General features: G+C 42.8%; 1 protein-coding gene across 1 annotated transcript in view; it reads left to right on the top strand.

Annotated features, from left to right (window-relative positions):
- The window catches only part of LOC126482249 (putative odorant receptor 92a), a 171,153-nt gene that overhangs the window by 131,093 nt on the left and 13,297 nt on the right, over window positions 1–26,763 (top strand). Inside the window, exons 6-7 of the mRNA XM_050106229.1 lie at window positions 665–764; window positions 15,148–15,249. Coding sequence (XP_049962186.1) covers window positions 665–764; window positions 15,148–15,249 — 202 coding nt within the window. The remainder of the gene's footprint in view (window positions 1–664; window positions 765–15,147; window positions 15,250–26,763) is intronic.

Here is a 26,763-nt window from a genome sequence, read left to right as displayed (position 1 = left end):
GCATCAAGGGATCACCAATATAGTACTATAGTACTGGAGGGCAGCGTGGAGGGTAAAAATCGTAGAGGGAGACCAAGAGATGAATACACTAAGCAGATTCAGAAAAATGTAGGTTGCAGTAGGTACTGGGAGAAGAAGAAGCTTGCACAGGATAGAGTAGCATGGAGAGCTGCATCAAACCAGTCTCAGGACTGAGGACCACAACAACAACAATATTGTCCTAGAGTACTGTAGTGTTTCCAGCGTGAAGGAGGGTAACAATAGACCATTCTGGTCTTCCATTGTTACAATTCTCCAGTTGTCTTTACGACGTTAATTAGATGCTCCGTGATTACCCGTGGTGTGTGTATCGTAACTAGCTTCATTGTGAAACACTTTTTTATGCAGTGCGGGTACCGTCATCAGCCCCTAACAGAGGACCCACTGTCTTCTTTCCGATGTTTCTATTCCATACATACAAGTTCTGCTAAAGTAGAAGCTCTTGGTAGAAGAGCCGTAACACTTCCCTTGGAGAGACTAATGTACAAAACTTCCCGCGTAACATAACGTTTTAAGTAGCACAGTTCTAACAGTTCCTTTACTCAATAAATACTTCCTTGTATTGCCCAACAGAAATCGCCTCGTCATTACCCGTTCACATGCAGCCCTGTTGTTTGCGTTTCAGGTCGGTGGATGAGATGGAGTCTATCCTGAGTGCGTCAATCCTGGTGCAGTTCCTCGCCAGCACGCTCGTCATCTGTTTCACTGCTTTCGTCATCACAACCGTGAGTACGGCTCAGTTCGGTGGCTCGCGCGCGCCTCATGTTGTTTCTGTTTGTGGCTGTGACAGCACGCCGCGCCCTCCATAAGGAGAAATGCCCAGTCGAGTCAGTCACACCCAGTCCACGTGATGACAGAATGCTCTTCGCCCCTGGCAACTCGATGGATCGTTGTACGACTTAGACTAAAGCCGTCAGTTACAATACATTATAACTCAGTGCTCGCACAAATTGTATGGAAAATCAGTTTTGCCTGAGAGGTACGTTGTTAATTGAAGGCTTAAGTACGCATCTGACGTCTCATATCCAATATTTTGCGCATAGTACGTCCCACGATGCCACTCAGAATAAGCAATAGTTCTGTTGGTTACTAAAGCTCTTAGAGAAAACTTTGTGGGGCTTTCACCATAAAGACTGAAGAACACGGAGAAGATCGTGGTATTCTTATTGTCAGGAATACTGAACTTGTAACTAATGGCGCACAGCCTCTGCAGTTATTGTAATGCAGTAAATAATTACAATTTTATGTAAAACGTGATAGGTTTTGCATGTGTTGCATTAGATTTGCACTTGAAGCGCGACAACAAATGAATTGGAACCGTAAGCAATAATAATCAATTTTGATAAAGAAAATTATTTACTTAGACGTTTTAGCGTTTTATTTCGTTTGCATTCAGGACCAATCATTACAGCTCAATTTTTTATATCGAATAGATTACATTATATCTCTAGCCAGAGCACTGTAGCCGCGTGGTGAATCGGCGTGCATAGCGCTCGTCTACATCACTCGGTATGCACGCGCAAGCGGAAAGACGCGCCTGGCAGTTGACGCACTCGGTATCATGCGGCGCTCACGCATGAGAGAGCGGCAACAGCCACGTGGCCTTGCCATGTGGGTAAGCAAACAGACTCTACCTACACAGCTTCGACATAACACAGCGGCACTAGTGGCCCTGGCAAGCGCTCAAATGTATTTAGAATTAGAATTTCTTTTTAGCTGTCAATTTTACGTGTCTTCGATGGGGAAGGAGTGTAAAGTATACCAGAGATTCATGAAGTGTTACCATAGCAGAAGTAAAGTTAAAGTGATAACTGGATATTGAATATTGTTGAAGGTCATTGTTTCAGTTTTGCAATTGTATATTTCTGTGAAATAAGAACAGATGAATTAATGCTCGCTTTCAGTCAGCTAGTAAAATCACACTGGTATTTAGACACATTTGGATCATAACAAATTATAAAGATTTATGTTGAGAGTGTGACAACAGATTATAATTGTCAGCTTTGTTTATAATTAACTATAAAGCCTGAAACCAGCTACACCATATGCTTTCGTGAATAACGTGAGCAAGTGAACTATTGGGACTCATTACTTTTGATAATATAAACTGAAAGAGAGAGGAAGCGAAAGGTGTAGGGGTGAAAGGAGATGCGTATTATTCTAATAGATTTCTGTCTGAATAAATAGTCGAATAAGAAGGTCACTCAAACAAATTTATTCGCCGACATATTATCTGTAAATTAAATACCGAATAACATATAATGCCACAGTATTTTATTTGTTTACGTGATGTACAAAATTAGTATTTGTTTTCTTAGCTCAGTGCATTTTCTGTGTTATAAATAACTTATTAACGGTTTGTCTGGAAATGTGCCTTTGAGGCTCAGTGCCTTAAGTTGCAGACTTTCCAGAATGGAAAATTTACCTTATGTAAATTACATTGAATAAACAGTCGTAGGTTCTACAACATCCGTAATGGATGAACTTAATCCACAAAACTTAGCCTTAGGTTTCGATCCCCAATTCATCGTACCATTTCTCTGGTATTATCGCTTCTTTCACGTGTTACAGTGAAAATATGTCTAGTCAAATTTCGCCATATTTCGGAGTACATGCTGGAATGTTGATCCCCCTCTAACTGACTGTATCTCTCAGGTTGGAGGCCGTCAGGGGCACACCACCGTGCCTAGTAAAGCACTGTTGTGCTGAAACCATCCGTCAAGTTGAGCACAGCTTTATGTATTGTGTATTGAACGGAGGACCTAGAACCGATGGAGAGGCTTCGTCCCCACTGTAGCCCTCAGTGGTTCACAACCCCACAACAGGCTACAGCAGCCCACTCCCCCCCCTCCCCCCCCCCCCCCCCCCGCCACCCCACACCGCATTCTCTATTGTGCGGTTCGGCGCCCGGCAACGTGTCATACCAGACGAGTGCAACCCCAAATGCTTGCACGGTAAAGTAATTATGATGTACGCGTACATGGGGACTGTTTGCACAGCAATCGCCGACACAGTGCAACTCAGGCAGAACGAAGGGTAAACAGCCCGTATTCGCCGAGGTGGATGGAAAACCGCCTCAAAAACCATCCACAAGCCGGCCGGCGCACCAGATCTCGCCACTAGTCCGCCGGGCGGATTCGTGCCGGGGCCGGCACGCCTTCCCGCTCGGGGAGCAGCGCGGTAGACCGAGCGGCTAGCCGGGCGAGCTGCGGCGCAGCTTTACTTTACGTACAGCGTGACAAATGCAACATGAAAAAGTGCACACGCGAGCGGCCTCAGTCGTCACCAGCGAGATGGACATGGAATATATTACGCTTTTTTTCTCACATAAAACGTACTTTACTATAATTATAAAAAATATTTTTCTATCATTTCGCTTGCTTAACGCGCCGCACAATATAGGTTCACTTACATAGATGTTCGAGCATTTGGAAAATATAGTAACTCACCTATTTTTATGCAATCAGTTTTGCATGAAAATCTCGTCAGTAAAATTTTACAAATATCAGAGGAAAGTCCCCTATAAAACAAGGGAGTACCGATGCCGTGCGTCATTGTCGGATACGAGGCATTTGGTATCTGAAAATATAATGCGTTCTTATGGAGGAAAGAGTTTAATAAACAATAAAAGAACCTTTAAAATCCGGTTTTATCGGGCTAGGCGGTTTATAAAACACACACTGGCAAATAAATGGAGAACGGAGAATTTTTCAGCACCCATTGGATGTTCGACATGATTTTGCAATTTCTGTAATAAATTAATGCGATATTTTACAAGATAATGTGCCTGAAAGAGATGACTATAAATTTGATGCCCTATTGTACCCCCCTTCAGAACCGGAAATTCTTCCAAGTCCTACAAGCTGTCGAAAGTCATCATGAAATTTGTGATGGGACGCAAGGAAGATCTGGCTGTTTGGACAAGTGGACGGACGTTGAAGACAGCCACACAGGTTGTCCACGAGACAACCCGCTCACAGTTGGCAGCGTGGAGCCTGCAGGATGTCGCGGCAAACCAGTACAGCGGCTACAGTGCAAGAACTTTGCCTTTTTGTTGGCTGCAGCAGGAGTGCTGCCTAGCGCGGTGCAGCCCTGCTTCACCACCGACCCAGCCCCCTTCATCTGTCTCTGCTCCTGCCAGTACGTCTCTCCCTGCCACTGCTAACGTGGTGCAAGAACTGTACGTAAGCAGCCAACGACGAGGACGCAGCTGACAAAAACTCTCCCTCTTCAAAATATTTCTTAGATTGTTCACACTATCGGATATGCGTGTCTCCGGAATATAATTACGTAATTCGTGGGTGTAGTGCTACAAAATGAGTGGACCAAGCAAGAACTCCTAAGATTAACGTCACCAGACTTTTGACCTAAAGTCCCCGTAACGCTGCTAGACGTCCAGAGTCATCTGATGTGTTTTAGGATTAACTCTGAGTGAGCTTGTCATTAGAACGTGGAATAGTTTTTCGATCCCACATGCGTCTGTGCTGTTACGTAGAGCTTTGAGATTGAAACACTTCAGAAGAGACACTCGGTTCGAATATGTGACTGAATTCGTAATACTGTGGTACATTTGCAACCTGTGTATGTCAAGAGACGATTTTAAGATGGTTTCCACCTTTCTGTATCAACTGCAGTTATTGCAGCAAAGTCTTACCCCCGTTTTAAATACGTGTAGTCCACCTTTATTGGTGACCATGACCAAGGGAGGCTTCCAACAAACTTGAGACATATAACAGCCAAAACAATGTCAGAGAAAACGGGCCATGTGTTTCGAATCACATTATGACCTAAAAAGCAGATTTTATTATGAATTCAATTTGAGAAGCGAAGTTAAAGTGGAATCACAACGAATTATTTCCCAAAAACTACAGCGGAACTCATGAGTTCTCAATTTCTGCTGAAGAAGATTGTGAGCTGAAAGTCATACATCGATACCATGATTATAAACGAATTCAGGAGTGCATTGCATACGTAGAACGTATTTTGATTAGAGTCACAAGGGTAAATCTTTGTAAATTAAATAAACTTTTTGATGAGACGTTTAAAGAAACGAGTTGTTCTGAAAACTAATTTAAAAGAAACAAAAAGTACATTCCTTTAATGAATGACAAAGAACTGGAGCTATAAATGCAACTGAATTTCAATTTTATCTATTATCCATAACATCTTTATTCGTAGATGACGAATATGTGTTTCTACGCATTTAAGTAAATAATGTTTCGAATAGTATTGGTTATTCACGAATAACGAATAGTAATTTGTGCTTGTATTCGTTACTCGCCATTTGCATAAATTTCTACCAATCTGCGCTGAGCGAAGCGCATCGTTCACACCCCCACGCGGCTGTCAATAGCATCGGTAATCTTCGGCACTTTACGCCAACGTTCGCGATATGTACTAGCGCTCTCACTTGCACACCACATGCGCGTGTGGGCCACACGGTTAGGCCACATGGTTCAGTGCTCATCTGGCACCCTCGCTGTTGATGTGATGTAACGACCTGCCTCGCAATACTAGTGGCAACCTCAGAATTTCTGCAGATGATTCGATTACGTATGGTGAAGTATTATCTGAAAAAAGCCGCATAAACAAGATCTTGCCAAGGTCACGCCTACATATCAGTCCCTAGGGACCGAAAAGACAAGATGAGACCAACTACAGCCCGCACAGAAGCAATTAAGCAGCCCTTCTTGCCGCGCTCTATAGAGATCACAACATCTAGTACATTTCTAAGAACCGTCGTCCATGCACTTCGTAGAGGCTTGTTGAGTAAGTATCTGCAAGGTTATTTACAACTTACAAACATTGAACTATATAGGCATCTGCTAACCTATAATTTATTGAAGCAGTGGTAATAAGCAAGTAAGCAGTTTGAGTGTCCATGGAGCTTCCAAAGTGTGTGAAATCTTACATATTTCGAGAAATAATACAATTTTATTTTTCTGTAATTTTTGTGTTATTTGCATATTCAATAAGCTTGCAGGCTGTGTGTGTGTGTGTTTGTGCGTGTGTGTGTGTGTGTGTGTGTGTGTGTGTGTGTGTGTGTGTGTGTGTGTGCGTGGATGTGTGTTTTAATCAATAAATGATCAATATTTTATTTTTGGGATATCGGCTCTGTCTTTCTGCACCATCTTCCTTGGAAATGTTTGAGCTCTGTCATCGTCTTTGATTGTAATATGTGTCTAATCATAAGACAAGTTCTGTGACTTCGTAGGCTTTCCCAGCGAAATAAGTCTTGAGAGTCTCTTCAGGTTTGCTGATGGATGCTAAAATTAACTTGATTCAATATCTCGGTGATCCAACTGTTCGTCATCTTCAGGAGAACGCTCTTCTGCTGCCTTGGCATTAGTTCTCATCGGGACTCAACGGAAGAGGCAGCATTCGCCTGAAGATGGCGAGCAGCTGGATCGGCGAGATATTGAATCGAGTTGGTTTTAGTAGCTGGCAGCAAATCCGAAGAGACTTAGAAGACAAGTTCTCTTTGTCTGCATGCTTAGGCATGAAAATAGCACTGGAGTACTTACTTTAGAGCTCACTGTTATGTTTCGACACCAATTTCATGTAAACTCTGCACTTTTTTGGAATGCTGACGCATTTTTGCAGACTTGGGAAGAAGATTGTGACATTTGACAAACATCATAGATGTAGTAAACAGGTGAGTGTCTGTTGTGTCTTACCCTGTGGTACACCTATTGAAGTTCGAAAAATCTACCAGTACAGCCATCTGTTGACAAAGGCAAACACAGCAGCATAAAGGCAGCAGTTGATTTTATTTCGCATTTCCTAAGTCTTACAGAATAGTATTTAAAGTAAAATTCAGATTCAGCAGCTACATATCACTAATTCGTTAACTGTATTGGATAAGCAATTGTTAGTGTTTAGTTATTTATGGATGGTATGTTATACAGTCAATCTAATATTCTATAGTCTATTACAGCGAGCTTTCAAAGAAATTTACTAACGCTACTGGTGAGACAGAGCACAAACAATTTTTTGAAGTCAGCAGTGAAAACATAGTTGACAATTTTTGATAAATAATTCGAGTCCTTTTGCATATTTTTGAGCACAGCCCAGATGGAGTTATATTGTGCACTCTAAGACAAAAAACGATGCACCACGAAAGAATTATACGAATTTTGCAGCAAGTCGACATAGCATCGATCAAACAAGTCATTGGAAGTCTCTGCAGAAATATGGAACCATGTTGCCAGTGGAAGATAAAGAAAGAATGACGTCAGATTGCATTGTTGCCAAATTTATTCAAGTTGCTGGCTGTCCCCCACATCCTTTCCATGTGGCAACATCGCACTGATGACATCACCACCCTCACTCCTCCTCCCCCACCTCCCATCTCCACTCCCAATTCCTCCTCCCATCCCCCACTTTTACTTCTCACTCACTTAAACTCCCCTCTGCCACTTGAGAATTGGTGGGACAAAGAGTCAGTTTGTGCTGAGCTGCTGGAGAAGAGGGATATATGGTACATATATGCTTTATTTATTTCCAATGTGTTATCCTGATGATGGATTGTGTTATGCTGCCTCCACACTCCACTGCCTACCCACCCCACTTTCCAATGCCACTGTAATAACATCACATAACAACCGCAAAAAGAAACGAGAAACTTCCACCAGAGCAGTGCATGTGTCCTCACATCTCTGTGTGGTTACAGACTTAGCAGCTTAGAACCTGCCTTACCTTCTCTCCTATCTCCCCTCGTCCCTCCCTCCCCTCCCACCTCCCTTAGGTAGGGATCCTAGTTTCCTAGGCCTGTTCTAACCTGTCGCTGATGATACACTGCAGGTGGTCTGCTTTGGTCAGTGTTGGGTTGACAATGATATACTGTTTCATGTCTGCAGAAATGAAATGTTGTTGTTTTTGTGGTCTTCAGTCCTGAAATTGGTTTGATGCAGCTCTCCATGCTACTCTATCCTGTGCAAGCTACTTCATCTTCCAGTACTTACTGCAACCAACATCCTTCTGAATCTGCTTAGTGTATTCATCTCTTGGTCTCCCTCTACGATTTTTGCCATCCACGCTGCCCTCCAATGCTAAATTTGCGACCCCTGATGCCTAAGAACATGTCCTACCAACCGGTCCTTTCTTCTTGTCAAGTTGTGTCACAAATTCCTCTTCTCCCGAATTCTATTCAATACCTCCTCATTAGTTATGTGATCTACCCATCTAATCTTCAGCATTCTTCTGTAGCACCACATTTCGAAAGCTTCTATTCTCTTCTTGTCCAAATTATATATCATCCATGTTTCACTTCCATACATGGCTACACTCCATACAAATACTTTCAGATCGACTTCCTGACACGTAAATCTATACTCGACGTTAACAAATTTCTCTTCTTCAGAAACGCTTTCTTTGCCATTGCCAGTCTACATTTTATATCCTCTCTACTTCGACCATCATCGGTTCTTTTGCTCCCCAAATAGCAAAACTCCTTTACTACTTTAAGTGTCTCATTTCCTAATCTAATTCCCTCAGCACCACCCGACTTAATTCGACTAGATTCCATTATCCTCGTTTTGATTTTGTTGATCATCTTATATCCTCAATTCAAGACACTGTCCATTCCGTTCAACTGCTCTTCCAAGTCCTTTGCTGTCTCTGACAGAATTACGATGTCATCGGCGAACTTCAAAGTTTTTATTTCTTCTCCATGGCTTTTAATACCTACTCCGAATTTTTCTTTTGTTTCCTTTACTGCTTGCTCAATATACAGATTGAATAACATGGGGGATAGGCTACAACCCTGCCTCACTCCGTTCCCAACCACTGTTTCCCTTTCATGTTCCTCAACTCTTGTAACTCCCATCTGGTTTCTGTACAAATTGTAAATAGCCTTTCGCTCCCTGTATTTTACCCCTGCCACCTTCAGAATTTGAAAGACAGTATTCCATTCAACATTGACAAAAGCTTTCTCTAAGTCTACAAATGCTAGAAACGTAGGTTTGCCTTTCCTTAATCTTTCTTTTATGATAAGTCGTAGGGTCAGTATTGCCTCACGTGTTCCAATATTTCTACTGAATCCAAACTGATATTCCCCGAGGTAGGCTTCTACCAGTTTTTCCATTCGTCTGTAAAGAATTCGCGTTAGTATTTTGCAGCTGTGACTTATTAAACTGATAGTTCGGTAATTTTAAAATCTGTCAACACCTGCTTGCTTTGAGATTGGAATTATTAAATTCTTCTTGAAGTCTGAGGGAATTTCACCTGTCTCATACATCTTGCTCACCAAATGGTAGAGTTTTGTCAGGACTGGCTCTCCCAAGGCCGTCAGTAGTTCTAATGGAATGTTGTCTACTCCCGGGGCCTTGTTTCGACTTAGGTCTTTCAGTGCTTTGTCAAACTCTTCACGCAGTATCATACCTCTCATTTCGTCTTCATCTACCTCCTCTTCCATTTCCATAATATTGTCCTCAAGAACACCGCCCTTGTATAGACCCTCTATATACTCCTTCCACCTTTCTGCTTTCCCTTCTTTGCTTAGAACTGGGTTTCCATCTGAGCTCTTGATATTCATACAAGTGGCACTCTTTTCTCCAAAGGTCTCTTTAATTTTCATGTAGACGGTATCTAATCTTGCCCCTAGTGAGACGTGTTTCTCGGAAATGCCGACCACAGAACAAAGCGAAATTCTTAAATATTCATTGTGGATGGGGCAAAAACAACCCAACAGCATGTCACAGCCTTCAGCTACATCGTGTGGCTGGAAGAGGTAGTATGTGCTGTGTCCAGCAGCTGCTGTGGCCACTGTAGGTGGTCGCTATGCAATACGCTGGCGCCGACGTTCGCCCGCCGGCCACACCCACACTCACTGGCCACTTCCGGCAGCTCGTCATACCATGTGGTTTCCTAGCTTGCGAGCACTCAGAAGTAGCGTCCAAGGGAGTCCTGTAAATAACATGCCATGCATGTGGGTATTACATACATTTGAGGGGTACAAATATCATTACAGAACAACAGGTTTCACGCTATCTATTCACATTTCGGTGAGTAAATCTATGAACTCGGTCTACGATACTGTTGTCAATGATGAATAAGCAAACTGCCAAGATGGGAGTTCAACAACAATACATCTGATCTATGTATTACCCTATCACACATCGTTTGTACATGGCTACCATATATAAAGTAAAGACTATCGACCAAGGCAGCGTCCTTCTTGTTTTGGAGCAACCATCCGAATATAAGAGTGAACTAAAATCTACGAAAACATCTACCAATTCTGTGTTATAAGCTGCTGTGATGGAAATTTTCTTTGGGATAGTTGTATCTAATGTTAATAGATAAGCGACCAGCTGTTTAAAAAAAAGCATATTCGTGATGATAATAAAGAAGTTATGTTTCCACGAGAACCGATACATCCGGTTTGTTTCAGTTTGATTGACAAACTGGCATAGTTGAGAGCATTCCTGATATTCAAGATTAGTTTGTGTGAAAATCTTGTAAATAAATTGTCATGCTTGTGAGAATTACATGAATTTCAGGTGCATAAAACATCAGTATAGAAAATTATCTTTCACCTTATCTATTCACATGTTGAGAAAAAAAAGACCACAATCATTTTTATGTTCACCAGAAAGTTACAATTCACATCTCTGTCTCTCCTCACCATTTTATAACATCTGACAGAGCAAAACTACAAACTATAAAAATTTCGTCTGGCAGAGAACTCGATAAAATTTTACCATGTCTGTCTCTTACAATATATCGAAAATAAATACTGTCACATATTGACATCGAGTAGATGTGATGATTCCATTAATTATGCATGTATTGATCCACTGGAGCAGGTAGCCATTGATCGAAGTCGCTTCCACAGACCTGTGTAAATTTTTATCATCTGTACTGGAAGAAGACCATATCCCACAGACAATAAATCTCAATAGAAGGTTCCTGTGTTTTAATTTGATAAGCAGTTTGATGCTTTGATGTTTGCCAGAACACACCCAAGGAGTGCATGACCACAGCTTTGTACAACACCATACATTCTCTGTTTTCGTACCACGACTTTACAGTCTGTCAGGTGCTAAACCGACATTAACATGTACAAGTTTCCTAGCAGCTATACACTTTTAAATTGGTAGGAGGCAGTTAATCTGACAGCATCTGTAGGACTGTTTCCCTCCCATTTCGAGTGGTTTCGTGGATTGGGGTACATAAGCTGAGTGTATAGACACATGAATCTGGGGAAAGTGGGGTTCAGGGGGAGGGACGTGGAGGCAGATTGGAGGTTGCTGTAGGACAGTTTTGAGCACCATTTAGTGGCAGTATTATGACACACACCAGTCGGTCTTCACACACACAATCAGAAAAATTGGGGGCAGAAAGTGGGGGTGGGTATGGCAGAGTGTGGAGGCAGCTGTAGGACGATCCTGTTGAAGGATAATACTTACTCTCAAAGACAAATAAAATAAATAAATAACTTACATCTTCTCTCCAGGACCTCAGAGCAGACTGAGTCTTTTTTCCACTTATTCCCAAGTGGAGGAAGGTAGGGGTAGTGATGGAGCGGAGAAAAAGTGGGGGAGAGGAGGGGGAAGTGGGGGAAAGGAGGGGAAGTGGTGGAGGCCCATCAGTGCGACAGTGCCACATCTACCCCTGTACAGGGAGAGTTGGGATACAGCTGCTGTCTTGAATAAGTTTAGCAACAATGCAAACTGGCTACATTTTCTCATTATTCCTCTACTGCTGCTTCTGTAGCTGTCCATAGTTGCGAAAGTATTTCCACTGCAGGATTTTTTTCACAAATTGACCCCTGAATTATGTGCCGTAAAGTTTCGATGGGATTCATGTCGTGCAATCTGGATGGCCCTGTCATTCACTGAAACTGTGTAGAATGTTCTTGAAACCAATGACAAATAACTGTATCCCAGTCACATGGAGCAATACCATCCACTATAATTCTATTCTTGTTTGGGAACATGAAGTCCATGGATGGCTGTGCACGTTCTCCAAGTAGCCAAACGTAACCATTTACAGTCAATGATCAGTTAACTTGGAACAGAAGACCTAGTTCATTCTGTGTGAACATGGCCCAAACCATTATGGAGCCATCACTAGCTTGAACAGTGTCTTGTTGATAACTTGGGTCCCTGGCTTCGTAGGGTCTGCGCCACACTCAGACGCTACCATCAGCTCTTACCAAGTGAAATCGGAACTCCTCTAACCAGGTGACGGTATACACTCATCCAAAGTCCAACCGATATGTTCGCGAGACCAGGTAATTGCGGTTATTGACTCAGTGTTGCTTATCTGTTAGCAGTGACAACTCTATGCCAAAGCTCCTGCTCTCGGTCGTTAAGTGAAGATCGTCAGACACCATATTTTCTGCAGTCAGAGATAATCCCTGAAATTTGGCATTCTCAGCGTACTCTTGACGCTGTGGATCTCGGAATATTGAATACCTAGCAATTTTCGATATGTAACGTCCCATGTGTTCTATAATTCCTCGTTCAGAGTCTGTTAGATCCCGTTGTGCGGCCATAAACACGTCGAGAACGTTTTCACATGAATCACAGTACAAATCACAGGTCTGACAATGTATTGCCCTTTTGTGCCTTCTGTACGTAATACTACCGCCATATTTATATGTACATATCTCTATCCCATAGCTTTTGACACCTCAGAGTAAGTGCAAAATGGGTAAGATAGTTGTTAGCCCTGCTACTCATTATTAAAGAAGTGTTTACAGATAAGTGCCAGTAACAGTGGCAAATTAAGTTGTACATTTCAGTGTACACTGAGATCTTTCACAATGCCACTGGGGACAGATTAGTCAAACGACCAACGAACTTAGGCGAAATTCTAAAAGATTGGCTTCCTTACCAGAAAATCCAGAGCTTAATCAATGGTAAAAGCGAGAAACGAGGAGCAGATGGACTGGACGAAGTTTTCAAGAGGGCTGCTTTAAGACCGTCTGCAAACTAAATTAGCATTATTCCCTTAGTTTTCCGGATGTAGAACAAGCAGATGACTCATAACAACAGTTACAGGGTATTTCAAAAATGACCGATATATTTGAAACGGCAATAGAAACTAAACGAGCAGCGATAGAAATACACCGTTTGTTGCAATATGCTTGGGACAACAGTACATTTTCAGGCAGACAAACTTTCGAAATTTCAGTAGTTACAATTTTCAACAACAGATGGCGGTGCGGTCTGGGAAACTCTATAGTACGATATTTTCCACATATCCACCATGCGTAACAATAATATGGCGTAGTCTCTAAATGAAATTACCCGAAACCTTATCTGGCGGAATAGCTTCACATGCAGATGAGATGTACTGCTTCAGCTGTTCAATTGTTTCTGGATTCTGGCGGTACACCTGGTCTTTCAAGTGTCCCCACAGAAAGAAGTCACAGGGGTTCATGTCTGGCGAATAGGGAGGCCAATCCACGCCGCCTCCTGTATGTTTCGGATAGCCCAAAGCAATCACACGTTCATCGAAATATTCATTCAGGAAATTAAAGACGTCGGCCATGCGATGTGGCCGGGCACCATCTTGCATAAACCACGAGGTGTTCGCAGTGTCGTCTAAGGCAGTTTGTACCGCCACAAATTCACGAAGAATGTCCAGATAGCGTGATGCAGTAATCGTTTCGGATCTGAAAAATGGGCCAATGATTCCTTTGGAAGAAATGGCGGCCCAGACCAGTACTTTTTGAGGATGCAGGGGCGATGGGACTGCAACATGGGGCTTTTCGGTTCCCCATATGCGCCAGTTCTGTTTATTGACGAACCCGTCCAGGTAAAAATAAGCTTCGTCAGTAAACCAAATGCTGCCCACATGCATATCGCCGTCATGAATCCTGTGCGCTATATCGTTAGCGAATGTCTCTCGTGCAGCAATGGTAGCGGTGCTGAGGGGTTGCCGCGTTTGAATTTTGTACGGATAGAGGTGTAAACTCTGGCGCATGAGACAATATGTGGACGTTGGCGTCATTTGGACCGCAGCTGCAACACGGCGAACGGAAACCCGAGGCCGCTGTTGGATCACTTGCTGCACTAGCTGCGCGTTGCCCTCTGTGGTTGCCGTACGCGGTCGCCCTACCTTTCCAGCACGTTCATCCGTCACGTTCCCAGTCCGTTGAAATTTTTCAAACAGATCCTTTATTGTATCGCTTTTCGGTCCTTTGGTTACATTAAACCTCCGTTGAAAACTTCGTCTTGTTGCAACAACACTGCGTTCTAGGCGGTGGAATTCCAACACCAGAAAAATCCTCTGTTCTAAGGAATAAACCATGTTGTCTACAGCACACTTGCACGTTGTGAACAGCACACGCTTACAGCAGAAAGACGACGTACAGAATGGCGCACCCACAGACTGCGTTGTCTCCTATATCTTTCACATCACTTGCAGCGCCATCTGTTGTTGAAAATTGTAACTACTGTAATTTCGAAAGTTTGTCTGCCTGAAAATGTACTGTTGTCCCAAGCATATTGCAACAAACGGTGTATTTCTATCGCTGCTCGTTTAGTTTTTATTGCCGTTTCAAATATACCGGTCATTTTTGAAACACCCTGTATGTACTTGCGCTTAAAAGTTCCAGTTCACTAATGTCGAAAAGGATTGTAGCGACCTCCATTATCTGACTTTTGCACTGAAAAAGGAGACGTGCTCCAACTACTACTTTAATACTCCAGATATAAGACAGAATAAAAATGATTTACTCGATCTTTTAAGCCAAAGGCTTACCTCCAAAGATGGAGGTGCAGACTTGCTGTTGAACTAGAAAAGTGAAGGTGTATTAAATGTAATTTTCGGCCTCAGAAAGATGTATAACCCATCTGGAGCTACTGTGTACATGAGGTGTAGATATTTTGAAAACTAGCTACGAGTTTTTTTATTTGAGAGATAATTGATTTATTTATTTTTTCATATGTTTGCAAATAACAATTAATAAAATACGTAGCAGAATAGCCATTATAAATGTTTCTAGGCGTCATGGTCTGTGGAATGAGTGGCCAAATACCAATAAATAAAAGTACCTTCACTCAGGAAACACATTATTTTATGTTACAAAAAGTGGGCTTCCGGCCGTTTAGGATATCTTCAAGTCTGTTGAGACTGAAACATTTCTTTCAGGCGGAGAATAAGCAGGACCTGCCGACGTACATCACGTACCTGGCCACGATGTTCTACGAGCTTTTCCTCTACTGCTGGTATGGAAACGAGCTGCTCGCCGAGGTGAGTCCAAAAATCATTGAAGTGTCTGTTTACGGGTCAGAGTGATGGAGGAGGGTTTAACGAAGCTGTCAGGCATGGCGCAGTACGTGTCAGTCGACGGACATTTGTACAAACAGCAGATGCCTACCAAAGAAAGACAACACACGACAAACGGCAAGAACTTCCTTTGGATGATTCTACTTGTTGTGTTCATGAATGTGTATTTATATGATACATTATTGTGTGAATAGCACAAAAATAATTGTAAGTTACACACAATAGTTGGTTATGGTATGTTGTTAACTGTTTACAGAACCTGAATTTTTGTTAGAATATCCTATTTTGTATTTTTCTTAGATTTTGAATCATATGGTATTATTTCATAGAGCATCAACAGTGAGTTAATGGTGACATGTTGTTCCAGAAGAGGGACATTAGAAGAGTTCGTGGATCTCAGCATAAAGCTCTATCCAAATCTTTGTTTTCTCAACACAAAAAATATATCTGGAATAAACTTTTATATCAAAAAAGACTTAACGGAGGAAGTCTGAGCGTAGGACTGAAAATTAATTGCGTTAATTTTTGTAAACTGATGATTTGGCTCAATAGCTGTATCCCACGTAATTAAAATTAACAGTTTCGGTCAAACAATAGCCTATCCTGAGCGATCTATGTGCAGTGAAACTGGTATGGGCTTGTAAAATGTAAAGTAGTGGCAAGAGGATTGTATCATCCTGTTTTAACTGTATGAATGAAGATTGATAAAAATGGAAACTGTTGCTTCCTTTATGTGTAAAACGTGGAAAAGAAATAATAACTAAGTGTAATCAGAATGATAATGAAAGAAGTTTAATTGAAGTCAGGACAAATGAGGAAGCAAATAAAATCATAGGAAAAGGTTATAAAATTTTAAAATATCGACAAAATGTGAAATTTTAGAAATAAAAGCAACATGTTACATAAAAGACTTCATGAAAATAAAATTACAAACCAGTAAACATAATTTTGAAACTAATAAGATGCATATAAAATATATAAAAGAAAAAATAGATATCGACATAGAACCTGATTAGATGAAAGAAAATCCAGGAAAAAGAGTTGTTGTCAAGATATATCTAAATTGATTATGGGGAAAATTTGGACTACGTGAAAATATTAGTAAAACTGAGTATGTGACAGATTTACAACAATTGTATGAGATACTATTGGACGATTGATTAGATAATATAGACATAAGTTTTATTAATGATAATATTGAAGTTTTATTGTGCAAAAGTAACACAGCTAGAGTCACTACATTAAATGCAAGAGTCAAGTTATATGATAGATTAGATAAGCCAGGAAAAACTGATACATATTTTGATACAGAAATTATAGTAGATAGTGATAATTGTGAGAAATAGGCCTACTGAGGAAACAGGTTGTATGTTGTGTGAATGGACTGATGAATTAGGAAATAGCTGGATTACGGATTGTGCTTCAACTGGATCTATAACTTATTATTATGAGAATAATGATTATTCAGAGAAAATTAATAAAAATTGAGGGATACACTTCAAATTATAAGAATATTCAAAAGCTAAATAATGAAGCTATGATAAGATTAATTGAGGACAACGTGAAAGAAAACATACAAATAATTTCATTGGGAAACATTGAACCAAATCCTGAGATTGGCGGTTGAGAGTTTTTCATAAGTGCTTGTGGAAAAAAGGCTTGCAGTGAGACTTTGTGTGGCATTTGGTCTTCGGTCTTTGGAAAGAACAATTCACTCTTCGAAGTTTGTGAGAACTTTTTGGTCTTTCATGTTGGGGAAGAAGACAGGACGCTTTGCTTCATTCTGGTGCAGCGACCGCACCACCCACGGCTGTCTTCCACTGAATGATGAATTTTATCGCAGCACTAGAGAGTGAGATATGAGAATTGATAGGCATGTCTACATGCGCCGTCTTCAGCTGTTAGTACAGAGGTTCATACGCACTGACAAAGCGATCGACGGCTAAGCAGTGACGAGGCTACTTATACTATTTCATACAGTACACCTATCCCCCTCTGATCAGATACGGGCAATCAATGTGCGCCCGCCATGACCAGACATCTTCATGGACGATTTGTGAGATGGTTGTCTTTCCTCTTTTCACGTAAACCTCGCCTGGGCTTTGCCAAATCAGATGATCACAAATATAGTTTTATTCAATGACCATGAGTGTTCTTTTCCACTTTCCTTTGTGTTTATTGGTCATGTATTATTTCGTGTTTCCAACTCTTGTTCATGAGCACGAGCCGGCCGGAGTGGCCGAGCGGTTCTAGGCTCTTCAGTCTGGAACCGCGCGACCGCTACGGTCGCAGGTTCGAATCCTGCCTCGGGCATGGATGTGTGTGATGTCTTTAGGTTAGTTAGGTTTTAGTAGTTCTAAGTTCTAGGGGACTGATGACCTCAGATGTTAAGTCCCATAGTGCTGAGAGCCAATTTCATGAGCACGAAAGAGATCGTAATAATGAATGTAAAATTCAATCGAAAGTAGCTCATTTTTCGTTCTCAGCCCACGTTTCACTTCGCCATTTCCCCAGATCCTCTGTAAGTTCTGAGACTGCTATTATTCCTGTCTGGAAGACCTATAAAGAAGCTGTTCGCAGTTGTCATTCCGTAGCTAATTGTACGGAATTTAAACTACAAATCCCGCTGCACTTTGAATTAAACTTTGATGACGCATACTTTTTCAGCAGATTTCGTATGACGCTGCACACCAGTAGTGTTCCCCGTAGCAGTAGTGTTTGTAGCTGCAAACAAGTCGGCAGAAGGGCAGGTCCAGCAAACGATAGTCTCAGAATTCAGATATGACCCGCACAGACGCCTATGATAAGGCTTCCCTGGGAAGAATAATTAATTCCTCCACAATGAACACCGTGTAACGTTCTATCAATCGTTCAGTTACAAGAGAAATTCTTTTCTTGGTCACGGAATCATTGGAGAACAATGTGTTGGCGTCCTCAGTCTTGGAAAAAATATTTCCCTCAGATGTTTTTTTAACCTGCCTAAAAGGCGGAAATCGCAAGGCGCAACTTGTGGACTGTATGGCGTATGCCTCCAAACCTCCCACTGAAAACGCAACAAAACTTGTGTTGTAGCACCGTGTTGTGCTGAAAAACAATTGGTTACTCTTCCACGTGTCTTGTTCTTTAAGATGCAGTCCAGCGATGTCGTTGCAAATTACAAATCGACATCAATGGTTGTGCCCTTTGACATAAACTCTGTGTACAAAGTTGTTCACAGCCGAAGAAAACGGTGGTCGTGACCCCCGCTGCTGACGGCGCAACTTAGCATTTCTTTTGCAGAGGCGACACGATGTGTCTCCATTCCGCAGATGCTCTCTCCCTTGCCAGTGAGTCATGAAGAAATCATGTCTCTTCGTCCATAATGATGCAGCTTAGGTACTTGTTACCTGCCAAGGACAAACGCTCAAGTAAGTCCGGAGACGTCATAGACAGTGTTGGCTCCCTTGTACGTCGGTGAAAACGGCGACGGGACCTAGCGTCAGCAGAATTTCTGATACCGCAGACGGATGTGAGACGTGGTAATGAGCACTGCCTGTTGAGACACACCTCTGCCGGGCAATGTGCGCGGCCTTCACTGCGCGATAACTGCTAATCTCTCCCGAGATTGCCCGGACACTACCGTCTGCATCGATACCGACGGCCTTCCTTAGCGATCAGCAACACCCACATGCAAACCACTCGCACCTTTTCTATACGCCAAGTTGCATTGGGTCCATTTACCTCTAGAATTTCACAGTTATCTTTGTGAAATTCAGAGTTACTCCTCAGAAAAATCTTTAGACGTTTTCCCCAGAAGATTCGTAATGTCCTAATTACCAGTTGTTGAGCAGTTTCACTTTTACATGTGATGCACCTGTTACCCAAAAGCAGCTGAACTGCAGGAAACACAGGTGTACTGTCTTTTGACAATGTGTCATACTTATTTCACAATGGTCTTAGTGTGTGATGATATGTGTACCTTACTTTCTAAGGTACGTACATATTATAATTAATCTGTAATTTGATTTCAAGTTGTTTGTTGCCACACGGTCCAGTCACATTAATGTTAGTACCTGTAAAAAAAAAACTAAATAACCAGCTTTTGCAGCGCAGACATGCACTATCTGCGTCGTTGAAGTTCTAGAAGGCAGCTATAGGGATGCAGAGCCGCACTGACTCCTAAGGCTGCGGCCGGCTGGGGTGAGCATCCGTGGCGACAAAAGCCCAGTCGATGTGGTCCCACAGATTCTCAAGTGGGTTTTGATTCAGGGGGTCTGGCGGCCAGCGAAATATAGTAAACTCATCGTCGTGCTCCTCAAACCACGCACGTACACTCCAAGCTGTGTGAGAAGTTGCCATCGTGCCGAGGAAAAACAAACTGCGAGTAGAGATGGACATGGTCCCCAAGGGATGGATGCATTCTTGATCGTTGTGCCTTCCAAAATGACAAGATCACCCACGCATTGCCACAGGAGCATTACCCAGCCAACAACGCTCCCTCCTCCGGCCTGGACTCTTCTGTCGATTGTTGCATGGCCGTACACACCAACGGCAGTAATGAGACAAAGAGAGCGTGAGAGCGGTTTGTTAGTGCGGGTTGCCTACATGAGGGGCAAGTATCCACTCAGGGGCAAGAGCCTGTCGTTCTCTTTGATTGACAGGTTGCGACAACCTGGGATAATCGTTCCTTTCGACTGACAGTCCTTAACCTATGGTTCCCCAATGCGTCCCCCTCCCCCCCACCCCTCTTCCCAACACCTCAAGAAACCTACAAACCCTCCCCCCTCCCTCTCGCTGATACAGGTATACTTTCAGGCCTATGTTATTCCAATAGCCCCCTCACTCTTATCAATTTCATTGACTGCTTAATTAATCAGTTACTTAATCCCTCCCTCTCTGGTAAACCAACCAACCCACCCCTCCACTCTCCCCCACCCCTACCTGGAAATTGGCAGCTGTGTGGTGGAGAGGAACAATCTCATGACAGGAAATTCAATTACATAGCAGAGGGCATATTGTTTATTTATAAAAAAATTCAGTCTGCAGAGGTTGGATTTCTCTTGTTCATCATTCTCTGCTATTTGGCGAGATGCAGGTCTTGCAGGGAAGTAATTACATCGAACACTTTTTTATTCCCATTGCGTAGGGAATACAGTCACGAAACTCCCATCACACGTAATTACAACATTAAAAATCGTTCAATCATGAAGCACGCACCGTCACCCTGTCCAGTGGACCGTGCCCAATGCTGGCTCACGCCACCACATACGCAGATCGCTCGGGGTTCTGCAAAGCGACAGGCCATGCGCCGCGTACAGGTGTCCGCTCGGGCCCGTGACTCACAGACCGGATATCATGCCAATATTCAGACAAATACATCGAGAAAATTCCTATCGAATCGCGTGCTGTTTCTAAGTTTCTCCTCATGTCATCTTGGGCCTGCACGTGCCGTCAGTCACAGCCAGACCGAAACGCAAACAAAGCAAACGCCTGTGGAATACCGACGCACGCGAGAACTCCATCCTTCCAAGGCAAATTTATTGCGAACCGTTCCAGAAATACTGTTGAAGTTCATAAATACTTAATTTGCATTCACGCAATCGTGATGTAGGGGATGTAAGGCGAGCACGATAGCTCACCACACCCAGGCGCAGTCGGTCTCTGGAAGAAGAAGAACCATGAAGCATCGCCAGCCCTCGAGATCCTCATCTGCCTCTCCATCGCAGAAGAAGTGTAAAAGTAAGTACTCATTATATGTCATTGCTACTATTACTGCATCTAGCAGTTCCCTTTCTTCATTCAACCCTACATTTCTTCTTCTCCGTCTTCTTTGTTCAGTGACCTCTGCAGTGTCTGGACCAGCAGCAGCACCATTGCCTCGCCGGGACTTGCAGCGAACTCTGACCTGTCGGAATCAGCAGCAGTAGCAGCACTGTGGGCTCCTGTAGCGCACATACCCCACTTGCTGGAGGAAGACAACGAGCTACTGTTGTGTGTCGCACTCATTGATTTAGACACCCAGCAAGTCCCCGACTCTCAGAAGAACTGTGCTGGGGGCTCTACACTACACGGTGCGGGTCACTACTGGTCTCAGACGTTTGCACCATCCCAGAACATTCCGGTATAACAGCAAGGACAGAGTAAGAGGCTGCCGATTCCCCTCCACCCCGACTTCCACCCCTACCGCCCACCACCCCAGCAGTGATATACTGCAACTTATTATTTAACAGCTAGTGGTTCAAAACGCTTAAATATTGGCGGCACAGAAGCATAAATGGACATCGACTGGCGTGTTGTGTTAGACACTGGGATGAACAAAGTCGCTCAGAAAATTACATCTACTAACAGATGACGTCTTAGTATTCTCCAGCCGTGCGGGTTCAGCCGAGCGGTCTTGGGTGCTGCAGTCATACACTGTGCGGCTGGTCCCGGGGGAGGTTCGAGTCCTCCATCGGGCATGGGTGTGTGTGTTTGTCCTTAGGATAATTTAGGTTAAGTAGTGTGTAAGCTTAGGGACCTAAGCAGTCAAGTCCCATAAGATTCCGCACACATTTGAACATTTTTTAGTATTCTCCATCTCCGGACATTTACTGTGCGAGTCTCACACTTTCTGTAACATCGTTGTACGACGGCGTGACACTCGTGGTGGCATCTGGAGAACGATCCATTTATCTGCACACTCCACCGTTGCAAACCTGTTTGGTCTAGAGACGGCGCTATCCTTTGTTCTGGGAAGACTGAACTGCGGATTGCCTTGAATTCAAACTGTGCATAAAGACATCGTGAACTATCTCCATACATATAGTGTGCATACAGATGATGTAGAATAGTTCATCAATACGGTGTCAAAAGAAGAATGCAGTTTGAGAGAATACGGTCGCAGGTTAGAATCTTGCCTTGGGCATGGATGTGTGCGCTGTTGTTAGGTTTAAGTACTTCTAAGTTCTAGGGGACTGATGACCTCAGATGTTAAGTCCCATAGTGCTCAGAGCCATTTGAACCATTTGAAGAAATACGTGCTGAATTTACTGCATACAAGAAACTCTTCTGAGAATTATCAATACATTAAATGAGTTAGTTAATGAAATCGGTAAGAAAGTAACGACTTAACTGAGAAGGTCGAAGCTTTTGAGGGGAAAATGGATGTGCAAGACCTTGCTGTTGAGAAGGGAGACCGGGCACATAAAATGAGGGGGACGAGCGGATATATAAAGCCTCATGCTGCTGAGACGTCTGATTAGTATAAACCGAGACGTAAACGAAAAAGAAAGTCATTCAGGCGCGGAAAACTGTTCAAGAGAAATTACGGTTACTGAGGATGGGTCATATAGATAGACATCAAACACTGAGAGAGACCTTTAAGCTGATTACTGAATCTCTCAGGCAGCTCTCAGCAAAAACAAAACCACACGATAACGATGGTGTTGCCATAGATGAATTGACAAACTGCCTATTGGCTTCTGTCTCGGGTTCTTCGGCCGACGTTCATCTAATGATTTTTCTGACGTTTCGCCAGCACGAGTGGCTGGCGAAACGTCAGAAAAATCATTAGATGAACGTCGGCCGAAGAACCCGAGACAGAAGCCAATAGGCAGTTTGTCAACAAGTGGCCACGAAAGCCTTAACAATTTTGCATAGATGAATTCATTATCCGTCACGCTCCTGGTGAGATAAATAGAACATTCGTCGCCATCAGGGAAAGGCCGTACATGCTGGGTACGCAGAATACAAATGTAACTAATAACACAATACAAGTTGGTGACGGGCACCTTGCTTAATGAATCTTATTTTCCTAAGACCCATGAAAAAACTCTTACATTATTCAGTTAATGATGGGGAAATGTACAATTAAATACTGCACTTGACTGATTTTCATAAGTTCACAAAAATTCTGAGCTACAAGAAATGTAAAACCAATACTTGATGTTGAAAACAAGAACAACAGCAGCAGTGGTGGTGGTATTGACAATGAGCGTAAAGCTGTACACAATTGAATCCCGCATATATATATTATGACGACACCAAAGAGCTAATAGATCGACTACATTTGCTCATGGTATCAGCTACTGCAGGTAATACAGCTCATTCGAATGAGGTTGTTTTAGTAATCTCTCAACTTAGAGAGAGAGGTATCATCGAAGAAGTATGGAGACAGTAATTCGTGAACTGCACAAACCAGCACGCAAAACATACACCCTTAGGCATCTTATGATTAAAGGTTTGGATGATTTATGGCAGGCTGATGTTGTAGATACGAGGGAATATTCACATGAGAATAATGGATTAAAATTATTTTAATGGCTATTGACGCCTGGGCATTAACTGTTAAAACAAAACGGGGAGAAATGTCACGGATGTGTCTGACCGTTTGCCGCAGACAGGAACGAATCGATACCTGGGCAACCTCCAAACCGATCACGGTGGAGATTTTTACAATAGGTACTTCAAGACTGTGATACAGAGGTACGGAATTCATCACTACTCGACATTCACGCACCTGAAGGCTAGTATCGTGGAACGTCTGAACAGAACAATGAAAGGTCAAATGTGGATGAGTTTTAATGACAGCGGCTCATACAAATTGGCAGATATCCTAGTGATAGTGGACTCATGGATACGGTGTACTATAGCATTAAAATGCTGGCTCCATGTAAACAGAAATTTAATGTATGTGATTTGGAACTTCTCTCATAACATAAGACGGTGTTTGAGAAATCATACCTACCAAACTGGTCAACAAACACATTTACTGTTTCCAAAGTGCAAAGAACGAATCCTAGAACTTACATCTTGAAGGACACTAAAGGCGAAGAAATTGCAGGTTCCTTCTAACCGAGCAAATGGAGAAGCGTTCTGAACCGGATGTGTTTCCCATGGGGAGCGTCATAAGACGTCGGGCAAATAGATCACTAGTTAAACGGCTTGTTTTTCCTGCAGCACAAAACAGCTGTATTGACGCTGCTGTTTTGCTATATAACGGGTTGCGTAGAGCACAACCAGCACAGTAGCATAACGCGTGTGCTAGGAGATGTATTAGAGGATTTGGTGGTATTCTAGACAAACTACCAGTGGATTTACACATTACGGGATATAACTACTGTAGAACTGGAACAAAGCTTCAGAAATACTTGACACGAGGTGATAAGGGGGTTAATCGGCTCGACGAAGAGTGTGTGGAACACGACGTTGCATACGCTGCAAATAAAGATCTCCAGAGTCCTCGTTTTGCAGATAGTATTTGAGCTGATAAGACTAAGGCGATACGCAGAAAAAAGGATGTTCGTACAGGTCAACGCACTGCAGTATTTGTGTTTAGGAGTGATGAATTTCAAGCGAGTTATGAATGCTGCACGTATTGCACTGAAGAAGAAGAGGAGAGAAAACGAAGAATAATAAGAAGAAGAAGACAACGATGGGGAGGAATGATGGGTGTTTAAGACACTGTGTCCTGACAGCGATGTACGCAGCTTAAAGTGCTCTGAAGCAGGGTGTTGGAAGAAGAAGAAGAAGAAGAAGAAGAAGAGGATCGGTCAAAGCACTTCGAGTTCTACCAATACCCAAGACATAAGGTGGTTTTCATCCATTCCTCATCCCAGCCCTCTTCGCTCTCTCGGCGGTTGGTTGAGTTGCTAGTTCTGCGGCTATTACTCGAAGTCAAGGACGCACAAAACTCCCAAGAATAGCTGGAAGAAGCAAGAAGACATAACCCCATGATGGAAGCAACAGCCATCGGAAAGGGACTAGGAACCATACAGGAAAGGGCTTGGTCTGTTCATAAACTTTAAAAAAAAAAAAAAAGACCATTAGCAGCTCTACCAGATCTGCCACTCACAAATGCTGATCTTCTTAAGTCTATTAGAAAAAAATTCAACATTCCAAGATTCCGTAGTGTGTTTATACGGGATACATCCGAAGACTATGTCGAAAACTGGTGAATGTGGTATTGCGAATTTAGATGTGCTAGAGATCCAGGCACCCACTGGGTGTCATATGTCATGAAAAATGCACTTTGTTACTGGTTTCATTAACTAACGCATTTAATGTATTGACCATTCTCAGAAGAGTCCGTCAATACGTCTTTAGCTGCCTGCACATACATCCAACTTCATGCACGATAGCTTGAATTTTCGGATCCATTTAGAATCGATCTATGTACGCTCATTCTCCTGGGTTGAGAACTATACATGCCCGCGAATATGTGCATAGTGCAGCGTATAGTAACATATTCACCTCTCTTATCGGGCTATATGTACAGAATCTGAATTTTCGGCTGTACCTACCATCATTCAGTTTTCTTGTTTTATAAATAACGACAAATAGATAGTTTGAATTATTCCAGCAATCGGCACGTATCTTTACAAAATCATTGAACGACATGTCAGTTCCTATATGGGCTTGGTAAATGTGTTTTAAATTCAGCTTGTCTTGTTTGAAGGCTATAATGAGTTTTGAATTATTCCTAACCAACTGTTTCGGAATTCTGGAATGTGTGTGGCTTAGATAAAATATACCAGCATCCATATAACGACCGAAACAGAAATATTTTCGCATTTGGTATTCTTTTTCCGTAGCAACATCGGCAAATTGAACACAATGTTCGGCTTTACTTTTTCAGGTGGAGAGACATCACCGCTTTCGCTGAATGTCGTGTATGGAACACCTTTTACACGGTGCAGTATCTCCTGTAATAGCTGATACTTGGGCTGAAACAGTGTTTTTGAAAATATACAAACATGTTCAAATCAAACTACATCTGCGTGTGTTAGAAGCTCATGAGGACATTAGTCTTGTCACAGTTGGATGGACGTACAATAATTGCTCGTATATTATCAGGAAGGAGTATTCCATTCTTCTTCAGGTTTTTTTTTTTTTGCCCTTCACAGGACCAGACACCGACAGCAAAGTTCTGATGCTTCACGCGCCCATCCATGATACCGACTGTGGTGTCGCTGCCAGACACCACACTTGCTAGGTGGTAGCCTTTGAATCGGCCGCGGTCCGTTAGTATACGTCGGACCCGCGTGTCGCCACTATCAGTGATTGCAGACCGAGCACCGCCACGCGGCAGGTCTAGTCTAGAGAGAAACTCCCTAGCACTCGCTCCAGTTGTACAGCCGACTTTACTAGACCGAGCACCGCCACGCGGCAGGTCTAGTCTAGAGAGAAACTCCCTAGCACTCGCTCCAGTTGTACAGCCGACTTTACTAGCTATGGTTCACTGACTACATACGCTCTCATTTGCAGAGACGACAGTTTAGCATAGCCTTCAGCTACGTCATTTGCTACGACCTAGCAAGGCGCCATATTCAGTTACTATGTCTTCTGAACAGACAATAATGTGAATCATGTACCGTCAAGAGCGACGTTCATCATTAAGTATCAAGCTAATTACGTCCGCTTTCTGAATTCTAATTCCTTGTCATGTTCCAGACCTCACGTCAGTATAGTTCTTCCCTCCTCACGCCAGCCTGCGTGAGCTAAAACGCGTGCATTTCGTCC

This window comes from Schistocerca serialis, chromosome 5, assembly GCF_023864345.2.
Source record: "Schistocerca serialis cubense isolate TAMUIC-IGC-003099 chromosome 5, iqSchSeri2.2, whole genome shotgun sequence".
Classification (NCBI taxonomy): Eukaryota; Metazoa; Arthropoda; class Insecta; order Orthoptera; family Acrididae; genus Schistocerca; species Schistocerca serialis.
The sequence above is the reverse complement of the archived record's forward strand: the minus strand, read 5'-3'. Positions and strand labels throughout refer to the sequence as shown.